General features: G+C 37.5%; 1 protein-coding gene across 3 annotated transcripts; it reads left to right on the forward strand.

Moving 5' to 3' along the window:
• The first annotated feature begins 5939 nt into the window (after positions 1-5939).
• LOC138136238 (calponin homology domain-containing protein DDB_G0272472) lies at positions 5940-20910 on the forward strand. 3 transcript variants are annotated; one of them, XM_069055322.1, is made up of 8 exons: positions 5940-6828; positions 16861-16928; positions 16980-17243; positions 17290-18569; positions 18620-18748; positions 18798-19041; positions 19090-19249; positions 19300-20910. In XM_069055322.1, the coding sequence occupies exons 1-8, from the start codon at positions 6021-6023 to the stop codon at positions 20832-20834; spliced, it is 4488 nt and encodes a 1495-aa protein (XP_068911423.1). In that variant the 5' UTR covers positions 5940-6020; the 3' UTR covers positions 20835-20910. The 3 variants fall into 3 exon arrangements, with proteins under 3 accessions (XP_068911423.1, XP_068911425.1, XP_068911426.1); XM_069055324.1 differs by having other exon boundaries at positions 17299-18569; XM_069055325.1 differs by having other exon boundaries at positions 17302-18569.
• Positions 20911-21220: the final 310 nt, after the last annotated feature.

Here is a 21220-nt window from a genome sequence, read left to right on the forward strand (position 1 = left end):
CGATTTGGGTTTTATTTCGGGGAAATAAGAAAAGAAAACGAGTGGAAGTAGAGCAAAATCTTCAGGTCAGGTCAGGTCAGGTCAGGTCAGGTCAGGTTTAGATTTGACTATTTTCGAAAGGGTCTAATTTAGATTTGACAATTTTTGACCACAGTTTTGAATTAGATTTTGATTTTTTTGGATATTCTTGAATTGACAATTTTTGAGAAAAAATATGTAATTTGACAATTTTTCAAAAAATAATTGCCAATTTTTCAAAAAATAATTTGACAATTTTTGGGAAAAATTTATTTGACAATTTTTCAAAAAATTTATTTGACATTTTTTCAATAAATTTTGATATGCGATTTATCTAACAAATCTAAATGAAGTAAAACCATCATTTGCCAATTTTGAAAAATCATGTTTTGACAATTTTTGAAAAATTTTGGTTTCACAATATGAGTTTTGTTTTATTTCGAGTCAGAATTTAAAAACAGAAGAAATAAAACAAGTAGAAATATATACATATGGCGATACTTTCAAATTTATATTTGACAATTTTGTGAAAATCTATTTTTGAAAAATTTTGGTTTGACAATTTCTGAAACAAAGAAAAGGAAGTAAAATACATCGAATTAGATCAGAACCTGTGGATTTAGATTTAACCATTTTTGAAAAATCTTGACAATTTTTCAAAAGTGTTGGTTTGAATTCTTCTTAACTTGACAATTTAGTGAAATAATGATGTATGACTTTTTGTTGTAATAAATTCTGAGTTTTCTGTGCTATTTGTGTTTTATTTCGTGTGACTATTTTGAAGAATAAAATACAAGAAAAATGAAGAAACAAAATAATCTAAAAAGGAATCGAAATAAAAAAACGAGGGGGAGTATGAAAGTTGATTAGACTGTTGACATTTTAGCATCTTCGGTGTGGTTCGGATGACCATCTTGTTGCCCACGATGCACCTCAGGGCTCCACACCAGATCCAACACTATTGCTTCGCATAAAACCTCTCCAATAAATTTTGCCAACGCACTTCCATAAAAATTTCTCAGCCCGCGTAAATCACATTTACGTCGAATCCAGAATATAAAATATAAATTTTATTCATCCAGACTGCACTCAACATTTACGACCGGCCGTCTCGACCAGACAGCTTCTTCCGAGTGCCCCTCGACCAATTTCCGACGCAAAAAAAATTACACCAATAGAAAACAAGACCGTCTATATGAATCATATTGTAGTGCGTGTCCTATTTTGCTCGGCGGCCATGTGTTTTACATTTAAGACGTGTTTATTTGCTTTCGCCCGCTTTCAAATTTGTCGGTGTAAAATATGGAATTTGTATTTTATTATTGATCGCTGACGTAGTTCCGATAATAAAACAAATTCGACGGGCGAGGCTTTCCCAAGGTTTTCCCGCTTTCCCCCGGCACGCACCACTGAAGAACGCGCACGTGTTCTACTCTCTGGAGGTATTTTTGATTTATTGGGATCGTTAAATCGTTCACAGTTTACGGTGGGTCGAGGAGAAATTGGAGTGAGGCTGAAAAGACGATTTGCAGATTTGGGGGGGAAATAAAAATTTTACTTTAGGCGCCGAAGCGAAAGAGGAACTGCATAGCGGAGGGAAGAGAGCCAAAGGAAGAAACTCGGACGTGGAATTTGTAATAAGGAAAAAAAGAACAAGAAGGTATTTGTTTGATTCATGATGGAGAATCAAAGACAGGGAATTTGAAAGAAAATTCAAAAGACCAAAAGCATTTGATAAAAATATCTAAATTGTAAGTTTGATAAAATGGGGCAAAATATCAAAATTTATAGACCTATGACGTAATAAATAATAAATGAGAAAATTAAAATGGGGCTGAAGAGATGCTTTGGAGTTTGGAAGGGAAATCAAAAGAAATACAGAAGAGCCAAAGGTTTTTTCTTTTAAGTGTCAAAACGGAAGAACTATATCGCTACTGACATTGAACACAATAGAATCAAAGGAAACAACTCGGAAGATATAGAACTTGGAATGAAGAAGAGAGGGAAGTCTTAAAGAGAAAAAACCGACCAAGAAAGCCTTTGTTTGATTCATTATGAACATTAAAAAGAAAGGAGATCCGAAAGAGAGCCCAAGAGTGCTAAAGAATTTGATAAAAATATCTAAATTGTGCGTTTGATAAAAAAAGGGAAAAATATCAAAATTGATAGACGAACAACGTACTTGCTGAAGTACAAAGACTTAATCGATTAAATGATAAAAAGTTGAAGTGGGGCCGAAAAGAAAATTAGGAAGTTAGGGGAAAATGCAAAAGAGAAACTGTATTCTTGCTGACAGTGAAGAGAAGAGAGTCAAAGGAAGCAAATCGGAAAACATGGAACTTGGAATTAAGAAAAGAAGAAAGTGTTAAAGGAATAAAACCGACCAAGAAAGTGTTTCTTTGATTCATTATGATAAAGGACAGACAGGAAATATGAAAGAAAGTCCAAAAGAGCAAAAGAAAAAATATCAAATTTGATAAAGGAAAGACGTAATTTCTGGGGTGTAAAGATTGGATGGATTAAATGACAAATGAGAAAATTTGAGTGGGGCTGAAGTGAAATTTTGGAGGTTGGGTTGAAAATTAAAAAAAAAAACAGAGGAGCCAAAGCTTTTTTCTGTTAGGTTTCAAAGCGAAAGAAGAACTGTATGACTACTCACAGTGAAAAAAATAGAATCAAAGAAAACAACTCGGAAGATATAGAACTTGGAATAATGAATAGAAGAAAGTGTTAAAAAGAAAAAAAAAACGACCAAGAAAATATTTGTTTCATTCATTATGAACATTAAAAAGAGAAGAGATTTGAAAGAAAGCCTAAAAGTGCTATAGAATTAATTTGTTAATAACAATCTCTGAATTGTGTGTTTGATAAAAAAGGGCAAAACATCAAATTTGATAGACGAATGGCGTAGGTACTTGCTAAGATGTGAATGTTGGATACATTAAATGATAAATGATAAAATTGGCGTAAGACTGAAGAGAAAATTAGGAAGTTAGAGGGGAAAATGCAAAAGAAAAACTGAATTCTTACTGACAGTGAAGAGAAGAGAGTCAAAGGAAGCAAATCGGAAAACACGGAACTTGGAATTAAGAAAAGAAGAAAATGTTAAAAGGAAAAAAGCCCAAGAAAGTGTTTGTTTGATTCATTATGGAGAATGAAAGAGGAGACATTTGAAAGAAAGTCCAAAAAGGCAAAAGCATTTGATAAAAATATCTAAATTGTAAGTTTGATAAAAAAGGGCAAAATATCAAAATTTATAGACCAATGACGTAGTTGCTGGGGTGTAAAGACAGAATGAATTAAATTATAAATGAGAAAATTAGAATGGGGCTGAAGATATGCTTTGGAGGTTGGAAGGGAAATAAAAAGAAATACAGAAAAGCCAAAGGTTTTTTCTTTTAAGTGTTAAAACGAAAGAAGAACTGTATCGCTACTGACAGTGAAAACAATAGAATCAAAGGAAACAGCTCGGAAGATATAGAACTTGGAATAAAGAAGAGAGGGAAGTGTTAAAGAGAAAAAACCGACCAAGAAAGTCTTTGTTTGATTCATTATGAACGCTAAAAAGATAGGAGATCCGAAAGAGAGACCAAGTGTGCTAAAGAATTTGATGAAAATATCTAAATTGTGCGTTTGATAAAAAAAGGGTAAAATATCAAAATTGATAGACGAACGACGTACTTGCTGAAGTGTAAAGACTTAATCGATTAAATAATAAATGATAAAGTTGAAGTGGGGCTGAAGAGAAAATTAGGAAGTTAGAGGGGAAAATGCAAAAGAAGAACTGTATTCTTACTGACAGTGAAGAGAAAAGAGTCAAAAGAAGTAAACCGGAAAACACGGAATTTGGAATTAAGAAAGGAAGAAAGTGTTAAAAGAAATAAAATCGAGCAAGAAAGTGTTTGTTTGATTCATTATGATAAATGTCTGACAGGAAATATGAAAGAAAGTCCAAAAGAGCAAAAGAATTTGATAAAAATATCTAAACTGTACGTTTGATAAAAAAGGAAAAAATATCAAATTTGATTAAGGTATGACAGAATTGTAGGGGTGTAAAGATTGGATGGATTAAATGACAAATGAGAAAATTTGAGTGGGGCTGAAGAGAAACTTTGGAGGTTGGGAAGGAAATTAAAAAAAAAACAGAGGAGCCAAAGCTTTTTTCTTTTAGGTGTCAAAGCGAAAGAAGAACTGTATGACTACTCACAGTGAAAAAAAAAACAGAATCAAAGGAAACAACTCGGAAGATATAGAACTTGGAATAATGAATATGTAGAATAAAGTGTTAAAAACAAAAAAACGATCAAGAAAATATTTGTTTGATTCTTTATGAACATTAAAAAGGGCTAAAGAATTTGTTAATGACAATATCTGAATCGTGCGTTTGATAAAAAAGGGCAAAACATCAAAATTGATAGACGAATGGCGTAGGTACTTGCTAAGATGTAAACGTTGGATAAATTAAATGATAAATGATAAAGTTGGCGTGAGACTGAAGAGAAAACTAGGAAGTTGGAGGGGAAAATGCAAAAGAAAAACTGAATTCTTACTGACAGTGAAGAGAAGAGAGTCAAAGGAAGCAAATCGGAAAACACGGAACTTGGAATTAAGAAAAGAAGAAAATGTTAAAAGGAAAAAAGCCCAAGAAAGTGTTTGTTTGATTCATTATGGAGAATGAAAGAGAAGACATTTGAAAGAAAGTTCAAAAGAGCAAAAGAATTTGATAAAAATATCTAAACTGTATGTTTGATAAAAAAGGAAAAAATATCAAATTTGATAAAGGAATAACGTAGTTGCAGGGGTGTAAAGACTGAATGAATTAAATTATAAATGAGAAAATTAGAATGGAGCTGAAGAGATGCTTTGTAGGAAGAGAAATAAAAAGATACACAGAAGAGTGAAAGCTTTTTTTCTTTTAGGTGCCAAAGCGAAAGAAGAACTGTATCGTTACTGACAGTGAAAACAATAGAATCAAAGGAAACAACTCGGAAGATATAGAACTTGGAATAAAGAGAAGAATGTGTTAAAAAGATAAAAACGACCAAGAAACTATTTGTTTGATTCATTACGAACATTAAAAAAGTAAAAAAAAAGCATAGGGGAGAAAAGAAAGTCAAAGAAAGAACTTGGACGTGGAATTTGGAACAAGGAAAAGCAGGAAGGGTGAAAGGAAAAAAAACGGACCAAGAAGGTGTTTGTTGATTAATCATTAACAGTGAAAACAATAGAGACAAAGGAAGCAATTGGGACATGTATCACGCGTCAATTGTTGTGCTTTTTTAAAGCGTGGATTAAATGGAACATGTTGACAGCTAACCTAAAATTTAGAGCCAAAGAAATAATTCTTTTTTTCTTTCTTTACAATGTTTTACATTAAAAATAAAATAACTTAACGATTCCTATTTGCTGAAAACAAACATGTTCAATTATGTCCCGATTAAATATAAATAAATGTCCTTCATGTCAAACGAATAAAAGAAAGTGTTAAAGAGAAAAAACCGACCAAGAAAGTGTTTCTTTGATTCATTATGGAGAATGAAAAAGAGGAGATTTTAAAGAAAGCCCAAAAGTGCTACAGAATGTGATAAAAATATCTAAATTCTGTGTTTGATAAAAAAGGACAAAATATCAAAATTGATAGACGAACGACGTACTTGCTAAGGTGCAAACGTTGTATGGATTAAATGATAAGTGAGAAATGCATTTTTCCTGCTTACCACAATAGATGGATGAATGACGCAATAGATCGCCTTCAACTGTTCACGTAAATATCTACATCTAACTCCATAGAACAGAGAATCCTGTGGTATCGTGGTCCAAGTTAGCCTGGTCCGCCGCTTGCGACCAGCCCGCGGCTCACCGCCCCCGATGACGCAAAGCGCCGAAGCCGCCTCGGTGCGGTTAGTACCGTGTGCCGATCTAAGTATAACCCAGTGAGAGAGCGCCGTGTCAGCGTCCAGACGTCGCCGACGCCGCGTCCGAACATGTAGTGCCTGTGCAGAATGAGTGACATTCCATCAACATCCTTACCTCGCAAGAGATCGAAGCGGAGGTACGACAAAACGAAACTGCCGACGCCGCCCCCCGACCCCGTGGAGAAAGACGACTTCTTCGCCTACCTCGACTCGCTGCAGAAGGGCCCGATCTACTCGCGGTCGGCATCGACGTTCGCCCCCGCCATCGCCGCCGAAGATGCCTTCGACCACCTGGAGAAGCTGTACAAGCTCATGGAGCAGATGCTGGAGCTGCGCGAGCAAAACGCGCGGCTGCACCGCCGCGTGCGCGACCTCGAGCACCTCAACAACCTGGAGAAGATGCAGCGGGAGCTGGACGTGCGCGACGACTGCCCCGAGCTGGAGAAGGACACCGCGTTCGCCGAGACCATCCTGGAGTCCATCCTGTCGGAGACGAAGGCCAAGCCGAAGCCGTCGGCGTCGTCGCGGCTGAGGCAGTCCATCTCGAGGCGCAGCCGCCACAGGAGCGGCTCCGTGGGGGCGCACTCGGAGTTGGAGCTCAAGGGGGACAGGCGGGCGTCGACTTGCGTGGACGACAGGAAGAAGCCGGCCAAAGTGTCGAAGTGGACCAAGGTGAAGGCGGCCTTCAAGTGGGAGAAGGCGTCGCCGACAGTGAGCGACGCCAAGTCGCAGGACAGCGGGATCGGGGGGATGGTACCGGTGGAGGTGGCGCGGTACTTGCGGGTGCCGTCTTGTGACGAGCACGGACACAGCCCGGTCGACTCGGGGGCGGCGGAGGTCTCCACGCCGGGGACGCTCTCCACGGCGTCCTCCACCGAGGACTTCCACCGACACGGTAACAGAGCGTGTTTTCAAAGTGCCACCGTCGGGACGACGGAAGTACCACTTGTCCCTTCATAGCAACTAAGGACAAACTGTTCAAATCCTGAAATCGTCCTGATGGTGGCACCTTTGTCAAAAAACTTTACAACTAGGGACATATAAAATCACCCAATCGTAACAATCACATTTTTTCTCTATTTGATAGCAGTACCGCTGCTTTTTATATTTAGAGAAAAATCGAAATATCTTCCCTGAGCAAATCTGACTGCATAAATAAATACCTACGTAAATACATAAACAAATAAGAAATAATTATTTAAGCGTTGATAATTTTTACAAAAGCGTAATCAAATAGTAGCTATAGTTGTTTTCAACAACATCCGTGCTGTCAATATGACAGTTGCTGTTTCAGTTTAGTAATTTGACGCGGCAACTTGACAAATTCAAATTATTATCTGTCATTTCTGACAAATCAACGAAAATATGGACTTTGAAAGGTCTACAAGAGATTTACCTACTTAGTTTAATCATGTTTTACACTATATTGAAGATTGAGTCCTTGTTTGTTGTTGGTGTTTCACGAAATATAAATTTTCATTTACCATAACCTCATTTTCTTGTTTGACACTTTATACCGTAAGATCATTTAAATTTATAGTCTGTTTTTTTATAATCAATTGTCAAAGTGTTGTCAGGTTGGCAGAAAATTCGAAACAGTGAATTTTATAAATTACGTTTGGAACATTGACTTTTGAAATTGTCACCGATTATCACATTTGACAATTTAAATGAAACACGTGTCTCAAACTCATAAACATATGCAACATAACCTCAATAATGATCTAGGGGAAATCTAGGGTAAAACTGAGATAGAACTGGACCAAATGTCAGTTATTTTTTAGTATACAGTTTAGTCTTTTACTGTATTTTGACATTGACATTTGATTATTAATTGATTAAAAAAAACGGACTTTAATTAATGTTGGCTATGAGTTTTAAATTAGATTGGCAACACTGTTGACGTTTAGGGTGGTCATGTTCAATCGAAATGAAGCAGTAGAAAATAATACAGTTTTATTAACAATCATAGAAAATGTACGAAGTGTTCTCCCCCAGCTTGGATACAACTGTTAGACTCGCCGTTTCATATTTTGTATTGAATTTTGAAGCGTCACTTTGTCAAATCAAATCGAGGTGCTAAAGGAATGTTATAAAAAAATCACTCAAACTGTTATTTCAAATAATGTTTTTATCCTGAAATTCCGCATCTGCAAACGCCATCGTCAAGAAATGATTAAGAATATTGCACTTATGAACTCCACAACTGCTATAAATACATCTTTGCGTTGTATCTAATGCTCTGGAACCAGCTGTGTTTTATTTTTATTTTTTTATGGTTGTTGATTCAGAATTCAAATTCAGACAGGAGAATCCTCAGGCAACGCGAAAGGTTTGCTGACGTCTATTCAAATTTCAATGATAGGAAACTGCATCGATAACATCCAGCTTCTCATATTTACCAATGGGTGGCGCGCCACAATAATACACAAACGCCAAATAATGACAGCTCAAGGGACTTTCCCGTTCGTGGTATTCATAACACTAAAAGAGATGGAATTTTTATGATATATTGCTTTTGGTGGTCTTTCTCGCTTTTAATTATAAATATGATTTTATTAAGCGCGCGCTAGGAAGCTGCACGTCGCAATGACCGTTTCATCATTTTCTTTCGTTACATCAAAAGCAACAACTAAACAGAGTCTACATAGTAGTTTATTTAACGAGTTCGTGTGTAAATTGGACTCTTTATGGCATGAATGCGAGTTGAATACGACGTTTTTTTGTTCAACGAACCCCTTAAAAGCTCCAAATCGCTTCAAATCTTTAAAATTAGCTTGACGTTTCGTTTTGACAAGTTGTGATATTTATCAAAATCCGTTCACACAGGAGAAAATTCTCAAATTGTAACAGTGTCGAACAAAAAAATATTTTTTTTTCTAGTGAGGGTTTTGCTATCGGTATCCACGAATTAACATCAGATATTTCATGATCATAATTACCATCAACTTGGGCTTTTAGTACCTACCTACCTAATAGATATATTTTTCACTTAGATGTTTACGTAATTCCACACGAATTTTTCCATTCAATACTTTGTTGCAGTTTTGTTGTACACATCAAAAATATCTAGATAATAGAATACATTTCGTGAATTTTTTTCATCTTTTGTTACAACCACTATTGCGTTTATGGACACTTTTTTATAGAATAAATGGTACTTGTTCATTGAAAACAATTATTTCCAAAACAATAGATATGGGTTTGGTCTTAAATATCACACAGAGATTAGAGGTGGAAATGTCTTTCAATCTATAAAAAAATATGCTATACCAGCAGAATCCAGAATTATTTGTAATTTTTGAAACAATCGTTTTTATATCAACATCTAAATCTTTAGATTTTTCTGATTTATTTTGCGCATCATATTTTTATAAATTTATATTCAAGTATCTCCTGAATTTGCCGTGTCTGGATACCAAAATAATTATTGTGATGCTGAAGTATCCGATCCATATTCAATGAAGTTTGAAATTAAAGTAGCAACACCTACATACCTACATTTTTTTTTTCTATTAACATCATTTTCATAGAATAATAATCTCACTAGGCAAAATCATTCATCCCATTATTATTGATACGGTTGTATAATTATTTGGATTATTGTTAATTTTAGATTTAACAAAAATATAAGCACCTGATAAATGTTTCCACCCACTTATGTTAGTTTTAAGTGTAAACTCTTCAACTTCTCTCATATTGATACTACTTCCTCTTATTTCATTGTGAGTTGACTCGTTGATTCATCAATTACAGGAGCCTCATCGATACACAATGAATTCAAGAAAAACATCAATAATAAAAAAAAAAAAAACGAAAGTGAAACCATTTTATTGAACAAATGCAATAAGAAGGGAATAAAAACATTCAGTTTTTACGATTCCTGTTGAAAAAGGACAGGGGGGACAAATGGCAATTCAATTTTGCTTTATTGAGAAAAGTTGTTGTAATTGATGAGTATCAGTTAAAATAAATGCACCTTTTCCTGTTACACCCTGTATTTTGGTATATCTTCTAAAGCCTCTAGCATTCCATTAATTTTTTTTATTTTTCACTTTAGTATAATTGCATGATAACTCCTAGGATACGAAATACGTAAACATGTCCATAACAACCGGGGAATAATACAGGGCGTAATAAGAATAAGCGGGCGTAATAAGAATAAGCGGGCGTAATGAATTCATAACGCCCTCATCAATTCAAAATTGCAAAGATGCCGATTTTTTTTTTTTTTAAGAACACGTATAGTGAAAAATAAAATCTTGTATGCACCACGGCGTCACCGAATGATTACGCCCATCGAACGATATCCATCTCTCGAGCTAAAGCCCTCGAGCTGGATTCATCGTTCTCCGGGCGTAATCATCGTTGTAACGCCCTTGGTGCATAAATAGCTAGTTCATCATAATTTTTTATATAAATATCTATTGAGTCTTCTCCTCTCTTTTTTCAAAACGATTTTTGAGCAACTCTGCTATTAGATTTTTATACCTGGTATCGGGTGTTTTTTTAAATTTCACCTCGTAGTAGGCGCCGGAGAGTCGACTGTGAACGCACCACACGTGTAAAACATAAAATTTAAACAGCTGATCCGTGATCCGTAACCTATATAGTGCGTTCACAACCGACTCTTCAACGCCTACTATGAGGTGAAATTTAAAAAAACACCCGATATAATCTGTTGCTGAACATTTTTCTTGTATCCATTACCGACCGTAGAATTCGGTTTTTAATTTTTTGCTTTGATTTTTTAGGCAACCTTAGTCAAACCTTAAATGTTCACTCAACGATGTTTCCTTCATTTTGTTGGTGATAGAATTTATAATTTCTTCTTTATACAGGTGTCCCCAAAAAAGAAGACGAGTCCATAACTCCGTTATTTATCGGAAGATTTTAATTATCTGTATACCCAATTAAATAGTTGTTAATAGACTACAAAATGGCCTAATAAATTCAAGTATAGCCCCATGGGTTTCAAGGGTAAACTGTCAAAATATTTTTTTTTCAAATGGGATTACATATTTTTTTTTAGTAATTCTGATAGAGATTTTTATTCTGAAAACAACAATGTATCACAAATATACACTTAAATACCAAAAATTTCACCAAAAAAATGTAAAAAAACGCTACTATCGTCTATGTTCCATTTTGCGCTAAACATTGGCGGCATATCTGCGCAATCCCACATGTTATTATTTGTTATTTGTTTTTCCAGCTACCTTAATTTGGTTATTACATTATAAGCAATGCATTTTGATAGCTTTTCGCTTAGTGCTCGTCATTTGTTTCAAAAGTTAGTGTAATTTTTTTTTTATGTGAAGTTATACTTGTCATACATTGTTGTTTTCAGAATTAAAATCTCTATCAGAATTACTAAAAAAAAGTATGTAATCCTATTTGAAAAAAAATATTTTGACAGTTTAGTCTTGAAGCCCTTGGAGCTATACGTCAATTTATTAAGCCGTTTTGTAGCCTATTAACAACCATTTAATGTGGTGTATAGATAATTAAAATCCTCCGATAAATAAGGGAGCTATGGACTCGTCTTTTTTTTGGAGACACTCTGTATGAGAAAATGGTGATGATTTTACATATGTGGACGCTACGTTTTTAAGACCTGAAGTTACACCTTGAATAATATCATCTTCATTATTTTTCCAAAAAGGTTTTAGCATTGTAATATCGGAATAGCAATTTTTTTTATAATATTGAAAGATATTTTCGCCTCTAATCTCCCTCTGTGATATTTAAGCCCAAACCCATATTGTTTTCTAAATATGGAATAGTTTTCAATATACAGGAATGTCAAAAAATTCCACCGACAAACTTTCAAACTTTGGTTGCTGGGAAAACCTTTTAGTAGATTTGAAACCGTATGTCTTTTGCGATTGACATGCTTAATTGTGGGATCTAAACTTATTTACGTCATTTTAAAAACTTTTTTTAAATCGATTTGGTTTTAAAAAATTTTGATAATATAATTTTTAGATAATTCCGCAAAAACTGTAATCTCCACATCTAATTTTATTGTTAATTTTTTCAATTGTTCGTCAGATCCAAATCCTGGGTATGCAATTAAATTCGTTGTAACTTTAATCACCGTTTACATGTAATGTCAACTGTCAAAACCTAACCTGTGTTTCACGTTGTATTTATTGGAGCCTGGAGTTCAAGTAACGACGTACGATTTCGGATTCATGGATGATTCGATAACAAATTAATTTGATCGCTCGATATAAAGAATAACTAATGGTATAGAAAGTGATCAAAAAGAAAACAAATCAGAGCAGGCGTTGGAAATTATCGGTCATGTCGTAGCGGAATCATATGCAAATAAGCGTTCAATGCATGGGCGTAGACAATTTGTGGTCCCAAACGCTACTTTATAATAAATCATACCTCATGAATTTTAGACGTTTGAATTATAATTGTGCATTTTATTATTATTATAAGAGAATGGAGAGAAATTATAAAATAAACAAGAGCAACATTTTACTTTCGTAGGAATTTACAAGCTTTACTGCCAAACGCGACACCACTGGTAAGAAGATTTTTCGGTGAAATGTCAAAGATGTCAGTTTTAAAGGAACGGCGTTGATGTTAACCTTGAAAAAAAGTTTTCGATTTGGGCAACGTTTACGGACGTTTCCTATAGGTACTTAATTCTAAGCAACAATTATCCCAGAATAAGTGCTAAAATGAGTTTTACCACTCAAGATGAAGCATCAATTATTAATAATGAATTAAATAATAATAGATTTTTCGAGAGGTAGGCAACCAATAAAACCAATAGCAAGTATACATATGTGTATGATTAAGCTAAGACACACGTTTCAATAAAACAAAAGATGAGGTAGCACTCTTGATTTGTTTTCTTGTTGATCACTCTGTATTATCAGTCATTTTTTCTTGTATTTTTGTCACTAGAAAATTTTCACCAATACAGGGTGATTCTGAAATAAGTTTGGGAAAAAAATGTGAAGTATCTTTGTCGTCCAATCGTCCGATTGAATATCCATTATACGCGAGTTGAAGATTATACTTTCTCCACGACTATACCAAGAAAAAACAATCTGAAAATTGAATTCAATTTGACAATTAAAATTGTGCCTCGTTTAGCGGCGGCTACGCGATCCGCGACTTATTGTTTACAAATGCATCTGATTGGCGATCTGCCGGTGATAGAATGTAAATACGAGGGATGAATTGGCCAACAGCCGTGAGTTTTAGTATTTTCTATCACTAAGTGTGGAATCGATATCATTCTTTTGTTGAATATCCGACAAGAATGCATTCATTCTTTAATAGTCGTGGAGACATTATTATTTTAAATAAACAACAAAAGCAAGCATATCTCTTAGATATAGCTGTTCCAAATTCACACAATATAACACATACATATAATACAAAAATTAATACATATTTACAACTCTCCGTTGCTATGAGAAGTCTTTGGTGTTTAGAAAAAATTTCGATTTTACCATTTATAATTTCAGCAACAGGAATAGTACCGCAATCTCTTTTTAAAAATTTAAAAATTTTGGACTTAGACAACAAATTGGTGGCTGAAATTCAAAAAGGTATATTATTATACTCATGTCATATCGTGAGGAAATTCCTTAACATTGACACAGAACATAAAACACAAAAAAGTCAAAATGTGGAGGCAAGACGCCGGTAATTATGTTGATAAGCACTGCACTATTACTTGATAGTATTATCCGTAATAGTGTATGTACTCCGGCAAAATTGCCGTGCCGCCGGGTGGTGGTGGAGAAAAGCTTTTCTTTTATTTATTTCATTCTTTTGGTTTTTTTCTTTGATGCTGCTTCCTGATTGTTTTTCTCTTCTTTGTAGATTCTTTAGAACCAATCAAGGATTCTTAAATATTTATCCTCTTATGTTTTTTTTTTTGTATCACTCTCACTTTTGATTTTACTATCTTACGTGGAAAAATGTTTTTTTGTTCGACACTGTCAGAATTTGAGAATTTTCTCCTATGTGAACGGATTTTGATAAATGTCACAACTTGTCAAAACGAAACGTCAAGCTAATTTTAAAGGTTTTAAGCGATTTGGAACCTTTAAGGGGCTCGTCGAACAAAAAAAAGTTGTATTCAACTCGTTCGTGTGTAAATTGGGCCTTTTTTGGCACTCGTTTAAACGAGCGTTTTAAAATGGCCCACGCGTGCCAAAAAAGGCCCAATTTACACACAAACTCGTCAAATAAACTACTATTCTTGTAGTTTTTTTTGCTACAGTTTCTTCAACAACTTATCATTTTCACTTTACTTGCGTATTTTTTTTAATGTGCAAATATGCCGTTAGTTTATCAATTTTGATAAGTTTTCCTTTTTCTAAGTTTTTTACCAGTTTCCCAATTTAGAAGATTTTGTTTTTGAATTTTCATAACAAAACAAACAAACAATTCTCTGGTGGATTTTTATTTGATATAAGCTTCCTTTTTAATATTTCTTTTTCTTTTATTTCTTCTGAATTCTTTTCGTTAACTATTTTCTTTCCGTTGTCAATAATAACACAAGTATTTAACACTTTTCTTTATTCTTCCTTTCACCATTTTAACACTTTATCTGTTTGTTTTTCCTATATTTTTTAAGAATTTGAACTAAATTCTTTTTGTTTTCTAATTATTTTTCTCTTCTCTGTGGATTGTTTACAACTAATCAAGAATTCTTAAATATTTATCCTCTATCTCCGAATTTTCTTTTTGCTCTATCTTCTATATTGCTTTTTACTTGACATAACATTTTCTTTTCTTTTATTTATTTCTTTCTTTGTTTGTCTTTTCCATTGTCAATAATAACAACAATAGTTAACTTTCTTCTTCATTTGCCTTTTCAACATTCTAAATCTTTAACATCAAGTACATTTTCTCTTTCATTTCCTGTATTTTTACGAACTTTTACCAAATATCTGCTTTCTGATTTTCCTTTATCTTTTCTTTGGACTGTTTACAATTAACGATTCTTAAAAATTTGCCTTTTAACATCCAATTTTCTCTTTGCTTTGTTTTACTGTTTAACCTGATCCAAACTCGTCTTTAGTGGTTTTTTCACTTAACTTTTTTCAACAACAGAATTTTCACTTTGTTTTTTTTTTATTATTCATCCAGTGGCGCACTTTTCTTTCTGTTTTTCAACCTTTCCGTTAAACCCATGCAACGTTTACAGTCCAGCAAGTACGTCATTCGATTATCAATTTTTATATTTTGCCCATTTTTATCCAATTCACAATTAGGAATTTTTTTTATCAAATGTTTTAATAGTTTTTGATTTTCTCTCTAAAAACAAACTGTTTTTCTGCTAGTCTTTGTTTAATACAGGGTTATTATAAATGATTGTAGTCTAAGTAGGCACAAATACTCAATGTAAAATTTATGGTTGCCGCTCCATATAAAAACCATCAAAATGATGTCAATAAGTGAGTACACACCGTTCACACACAGGAGTTAAATTGAGTGCAAAACAACTCAATATTTTTAGAATTGGTTGCAAAACAACTCAATATTTTTGGATTCAATCGTTAATTTAAAAAAATTAATAAAATTCCCAGCACAGCACTTTTTACCTAAAAAATGACAGTGACAGCGACAAAAATTCACAGTTCACATGAAAGCGGCAAAAATTTTATAACATGGGCATCGCCTGCCTCCCCTACAATCATTTATAATAACCCTCTATAATTCTTTTTTTAACATTTTCTTATTTGGTTTATGTTTGTCTGTTCTTTCCTTCTCTTTCATTTCTCCATTTATTAATAATAACAGAAATAATTTACTTTCTCCTTTATTCTTCTCTTGAAGATTCCAACCCTTTCAATTACCTCACATTTGTTTTTCTGTCCCTATTTCATTTTCTAATTCTGTTTCTGTTTTCTAATATTTTTCTCTTCTCTATGATCTCTTTCCAACTATGTAATTAAGGATATAGGTCCAATCAATATTTATTTTTCTTTTGAAATTGATCAAATTAAATTTAAAAAGAGGCATTTCCCATCTATAATCTTGGCAAACTAAATTGACAACCAACTTGACCTTCTCCGCCATCGTTTCTCCCTGACGATGACAACTTGATTAGCGAAACGCACGACCCGCTCTCCAATTTACAAAACGTTATGAAGCAGCGGAAGATTTTGAAAGGAACTATCTTGGTCTTGTTGTAGCAGCACCATTAAAGTCGAACCTCTTCGAATTTTTTATCCCCCAGATGATGTCGCTAATAAAATCCGTTTCCAGACTCGTAATTTCCGAATTATAAAAATATTAAAGAGCGCTCTCATCATCCTAACGTCTAAATTTAGCTAATGGGATGCAAAGTATCAAATGATGATCCGAGTGGGTTATAAAAAATCCGCTCTATTTTTACACGGACTCCATCAAAAAACGATTTAATAGAGAGAACCTCTCTGGAACAATCCGCGCCGATGACAAAACCGAAAACTAGTTCATAAATATTGAATCTGGGGTATTTATAAAGCGCGGAATATTAGCCAAAATCAGGTTAGTCAAACAGAATCGGACACAAATAGCGCGACTCGCACACATTTTTCCCTTAATTTCGTCCGAAAATAGAGCGAGTCTATTAAAAGTTTTCCGAGTGTGATTTCCGCTGTAAAACCGTGTCCCGACTCCAATGTCATTTCCTCGCGCTATTTCTGGCCCAATTTCCAAGCCGAAAGGGAGCCGGTGTCGGATTACCACGAAAGAAGAGGCACGGGAGTTGATGCTTGGGAGACGCTCTATTTTTACCGTAACACAGTTTCGTCCGGCGATGGGAAAAAGCCGACGAAGATGTGGGAAAAAAAACAAGAGGCGCGCTTTGCCAGGCCCAGAATAGCGATAATGGAGAACAGAGCAGCTTATAAATATCCAGTTATGCAAAATTGAATAATTGTCGAAATTTTTCCAGAGCGTCCCTGCGACGATTTCAGGAGTTCAGACGACGAACATTCACATAATTACATTCCACATTCCAAGGTTTGTTTCACTTCAGTCTTGTGATAATAAACAAGAGGCGGCGCGTTTCAGGACGGCTCCCAAAAATCAAACAAATGCCATAAAACTCCTTGGGCCAAGATGAAAGATATCATCCAGACGAGGAACAGCTTCAAGAAGAAGCACAGGCTTAGCGGACAAAGCGACGATATACAGATAGATGTGGAGCTTTGTAGCGACAACGAGGACAACGTGTTCGAAGAGGAGGAGAAGAACAAAGTGCCGTCGTCGCCCAAGAGCGAAATACCACCGGAAGTGGTCGCCAGGTACCAACAAGCCATAGCCGAGGACGCTTCCGTAAGTCTCTACTACCATTTGGTGGCGTAAGATACGAGATTTTCAGGACACCAAGAAGAACTCCAAGTGGACTCGAGTGAAAAAAGCGTTTCTCCCACCTGGAGAGGTGTCGACGCCTAAAGAAGACGACAAACTCCTCGAAGACGAGATCCAGAGGAACTACAAACAGCTGCAGAAGAAGCTGAGTCTCGAGTTCCAGGAGAAGCTGACGGAATGGGAACGCCTCAAGCAGAACTCCCCCGGCACCTCAAATCCCTCCTCTTCGTGCGGCTTCGTCGACGACCCCAAAGACTCCGCCTTCATGAAGAAAATGGAAGAATGGCAGAAGATCAAAGCGCAACCGTCCATCAAAAAACCCCAAATGACCAGCGGAGAGAACCTCCCGCCCGAGTTCCGCAAGAAGCTCCAAGAGTGGGAGAAAATCCGCAAGTTCTCAGGCAAGGAGGTCCCCCCGAAGAAGAAGCTGTCCGAAGTGCCGCGCTGGAAGTCGCTGAGTGCCCCCCGATCCGACAACTCCCCCGTCCTCGAGTACCCACAGCTGTCCGATGACTTCCGCAAGAAGTTGGAGGAGTGGAAGCAGATCAAGTCGGGAGTCGTCCCCGACAAGTCAAGTCCGCGGCTGAGTCGCAAAGAGTCGTCGCCCAAACACTCGAAGAAACACAAAGAAACGGACAAGGAGTTGCAGTGGTTCGAAAAGGAGTTGGGCAAGATCGAGAAGGAAAAGCAGAGATTGGAGAGGGAGCGACAGAAGTTCTTGGAACGGGAGGAGAGCCTGTCCAAGTTGCGGAGTTCGGTGGTTGGGGGGTTGAAAAAAGAGGTGTTGATCCACACCCCGTCGGGATTCTACCGGTTCGAGGGGATCTCGCGGAAGTTCACGCAGAAACTGTACGAATGGGAGAAGGCGCAAGGAATCGGACCCGAATCCTCCACGTTCGCTCTTTTGAACTCGTCGCTGGCCCAAGAGGGTAAACTCTACCCCAAGAAGAAGAGTACAGGTACAGACGGTAGTCCTCCCTTGGTGCGGTCTAAATCCGCCGACAGCATCGCGATCTCAGCTCTCAACTTGTCTTGTCCTCTGATGAGCCACCAACCTTCAAGTCTGTCCCTCAACGACGTCGACGACCTCGAGAAGGAGTGCTTGTCCGACTCCAAAGCGTCATCGATGCAGTTCATGGCGCACTCCCACGAGACTCTAGCTCTGGACGAGCCTGAAGCTCTGATCGTCGAGATCGAAGACATCGTCGAAGAAACCGCCGCCCCTTTGCACCCTTACGCCCGACGAATCCAACAACCCGTCTACCAGAGACAAGAACTGAAGACCATGTGGTAAGTGCCATAGCCTCCAGTCTGACCAGATTCGAGTCCGGTTGTTTCAGCGAGGGCGAGACTTGCGCCGCACCCAAAATCAGAAGGAGCGAGTCGACCAGGGCCCAGAACAACTACAATTTGATCGAGGAGATCTTCAGCATTTTGAAGAACTTGGTGGAGAACGAAGTGGAAATACAGTAAGGAGGAAGGAGTAGAGGGGGAGTTTTTATGTTGGTTTTGTTGCAGAAAGACACAAGACGCGGTCGCGGAGCAGGAGAAGAAATCCAATTCGGATATTATTCGACTGAAGATGTTCGACGAGTCGCAGAAGGCCATGGCGGCGAGATTGACTGATAAAGTGGTGCGCTTGCAAGAAGCTAATTCGAATGTTTTTGCCAACATCACCAAAGAAGATGCCGAAGGTAACGTCAAACACGTCATGGAAGTCCTGGAGACGGTTCAAGACTTGTCTTCGGAGATCTACCAGCTGGTACTAGCTTCTTGGAAACAAAATCAGACAGTATAGACTTGATTTCAGACCGAAAAACTCGATCTTGAGCTGGCGAACAGGAACGTGTACGATATTTTCCGCGAAGTGGGAGCACGCTCCTTGAATCCCATCACAGAGACGGCTAAAGAAATCAGAAGTAAGATGTTAGAACTGAGAAGACGACTCAGTTACATCTGTGCCGCATCAGGTAGACGTTTTGTTTGGTTCTGCACAATGTAGATTGTGTATTTGTTGTAGATTTGACGGCACCGAGACGAAGACACTCTAGTGGGAAGAAGAAGATTGTGAAAAAGACAATATCAGATGAGTCTAACACTGGAAGCGAGAAGAACCAGAGGTTGTTTGTGAAGGCTGAGACTAGTAACACTCAGAGTCAAGGAGCTATCAAGAAGAGAATACGGTACAGGCAGAAGAGCGTCCAGAATAAAACCTTGCCGGATACAGATGAAGAAGAAGATGTAGAGTTGAAGAAGAATACTCACAAGAAGTTGACGAGGACTAGATCGGTTTCAGAGAGTAGCGCGAGTAAAGTCGAGTCTTGCAAAGAAGCGAAGAAAGACGAAGAAGAAGAAGAAGTCTTTGTTGACGAGTCTATCGTCCAGAAGGTGGTGGTGCCGACGCAGACCAACTTCTTGGACTTGACAGCAGACGAGGCAAAACCAGGAGACTCTCCTGTCACAGTTTTCGTCAAAACCACAAGAAAACTCTTCACTCCTTTGGTGCAAAGTGGACTCAATCGGGACGAATCTGCTTTGAGCATCAAGTCGGAAGAAGCGTCCCAAGCTCCCAGCGACGATATTTCCATCACGGCAACACTGGAAGAGAAGAATCAAGACAACTCGAGCGAGAGCAGTTTGACTCTGACCAGTTCGACACCAGTGACTCACCTCCCGCCACTCCCCGCTTCTCCGGTGACTCAAAGGAAGCCGATCAAAGACATCTCACCGAGTATCAGGATAATGATGGCTAAATACAACCAGAAAGTAGAGCAGCAGGAATCTCGCAGTGCCAAGTCAGGAAATAGTAGTGGTTCGGCGTCGCCTGTAGCCTGGAGGTCCCCATCAGCGGAGCGAAGAGTCAAGGCCCAAACCGAACGCTACCAAGAAGAACTGAAGAAAACTTCTCCACTTTTGGAAGAACGAAGAGTGCAGAAATCGGCAAGCGCTCTCGTTTTGCAACAATCAATCCCAGAGGAGTTTCCAGATGAGAAGAAGTTATCGTCGGAGACTCGCTTGCAGAAACTGAAGAAAGCTAAAGAAGAGTTCCTGAAGGGTACACCGTCCCCGCCGACTCCCCCCCACCTCCCCGACGAGCCAATCAAATTCCCCACGCGGAATCGACTGAGCCAGATCAGCGTCGACAGCGAATCCAGCTACGAATCGGCTTGCGGGACGCTGATCAAATCGGCGAGCGCCGGAATGATCAACGTCGACGCCGACGCCTACCGACAGTTTGAGTTGCACGGCGGGGGGTACGTCTCCCTCCCCCGCAACACCAAGAAACCCAAAGAAGGGTTGTTGGGGGGCAAGTTCGCCTTCTCCAACATCGCCTCCAAGTTCAGGAAGGTCAAGATGAGGAGGGGCAAGGAGAAGGAGGGGAAGATGAACGCGGTGTCGACGCTGTGCCGGCAGAGTCTCGTCGTCGACATACAAGACCAGCTGGGGGAGGCGAAAGGGGAGGATGGGGAGGCGAAGGCGTCGGGGGAGACGTCGCCGGGGTCGTCGCGGAGCGGCAGCAGCTGGATAAAGAGGCCCAGGTTGTTCAAAAAGTGATCTGTATGGTACTAACTGCATTTATGTAAGGCTAACAGTGTATACATTGTAAAAAAATAAAAAGTATGAGAAGATGGATTTTTGCAAGTCTAAAAAAGGAGGGTCCTAGCAGGCGTCTTTGTGTCTCACGCAAGTCAAAGAGTATTACGAAATTTTTATGACATTTGACATTTGCAGCTCGTGACGTTTGACATTTGCAACATTTGTGACATATGACATTAGAGCTCTTGTGACATTTAACACATAAAAATATTTATTTTTTGCTACAATAACAAATGTCCTGGGCGAAACGGTCTTGGAAAACTTTTTTACAGTCTCAGCGAATTCAAAACACTTGAATTAACACTTTGACAAATGATAAACAATGAAAACTACAAAGTGACAAG

This window comes from Tenebrio molitor, chromosome 8 (genome assembly GCF_963966145.1).
Source record: "Tenebrio molitor chromosome 8, icTenMoli1.1, whole genome shotgun sequence".
NCBI lineage: Eukaryota > Metazoa > Arthropoda > Insecta > Coleoptera > Tenebrionidae > Tenebrio > Tenebrio molitor.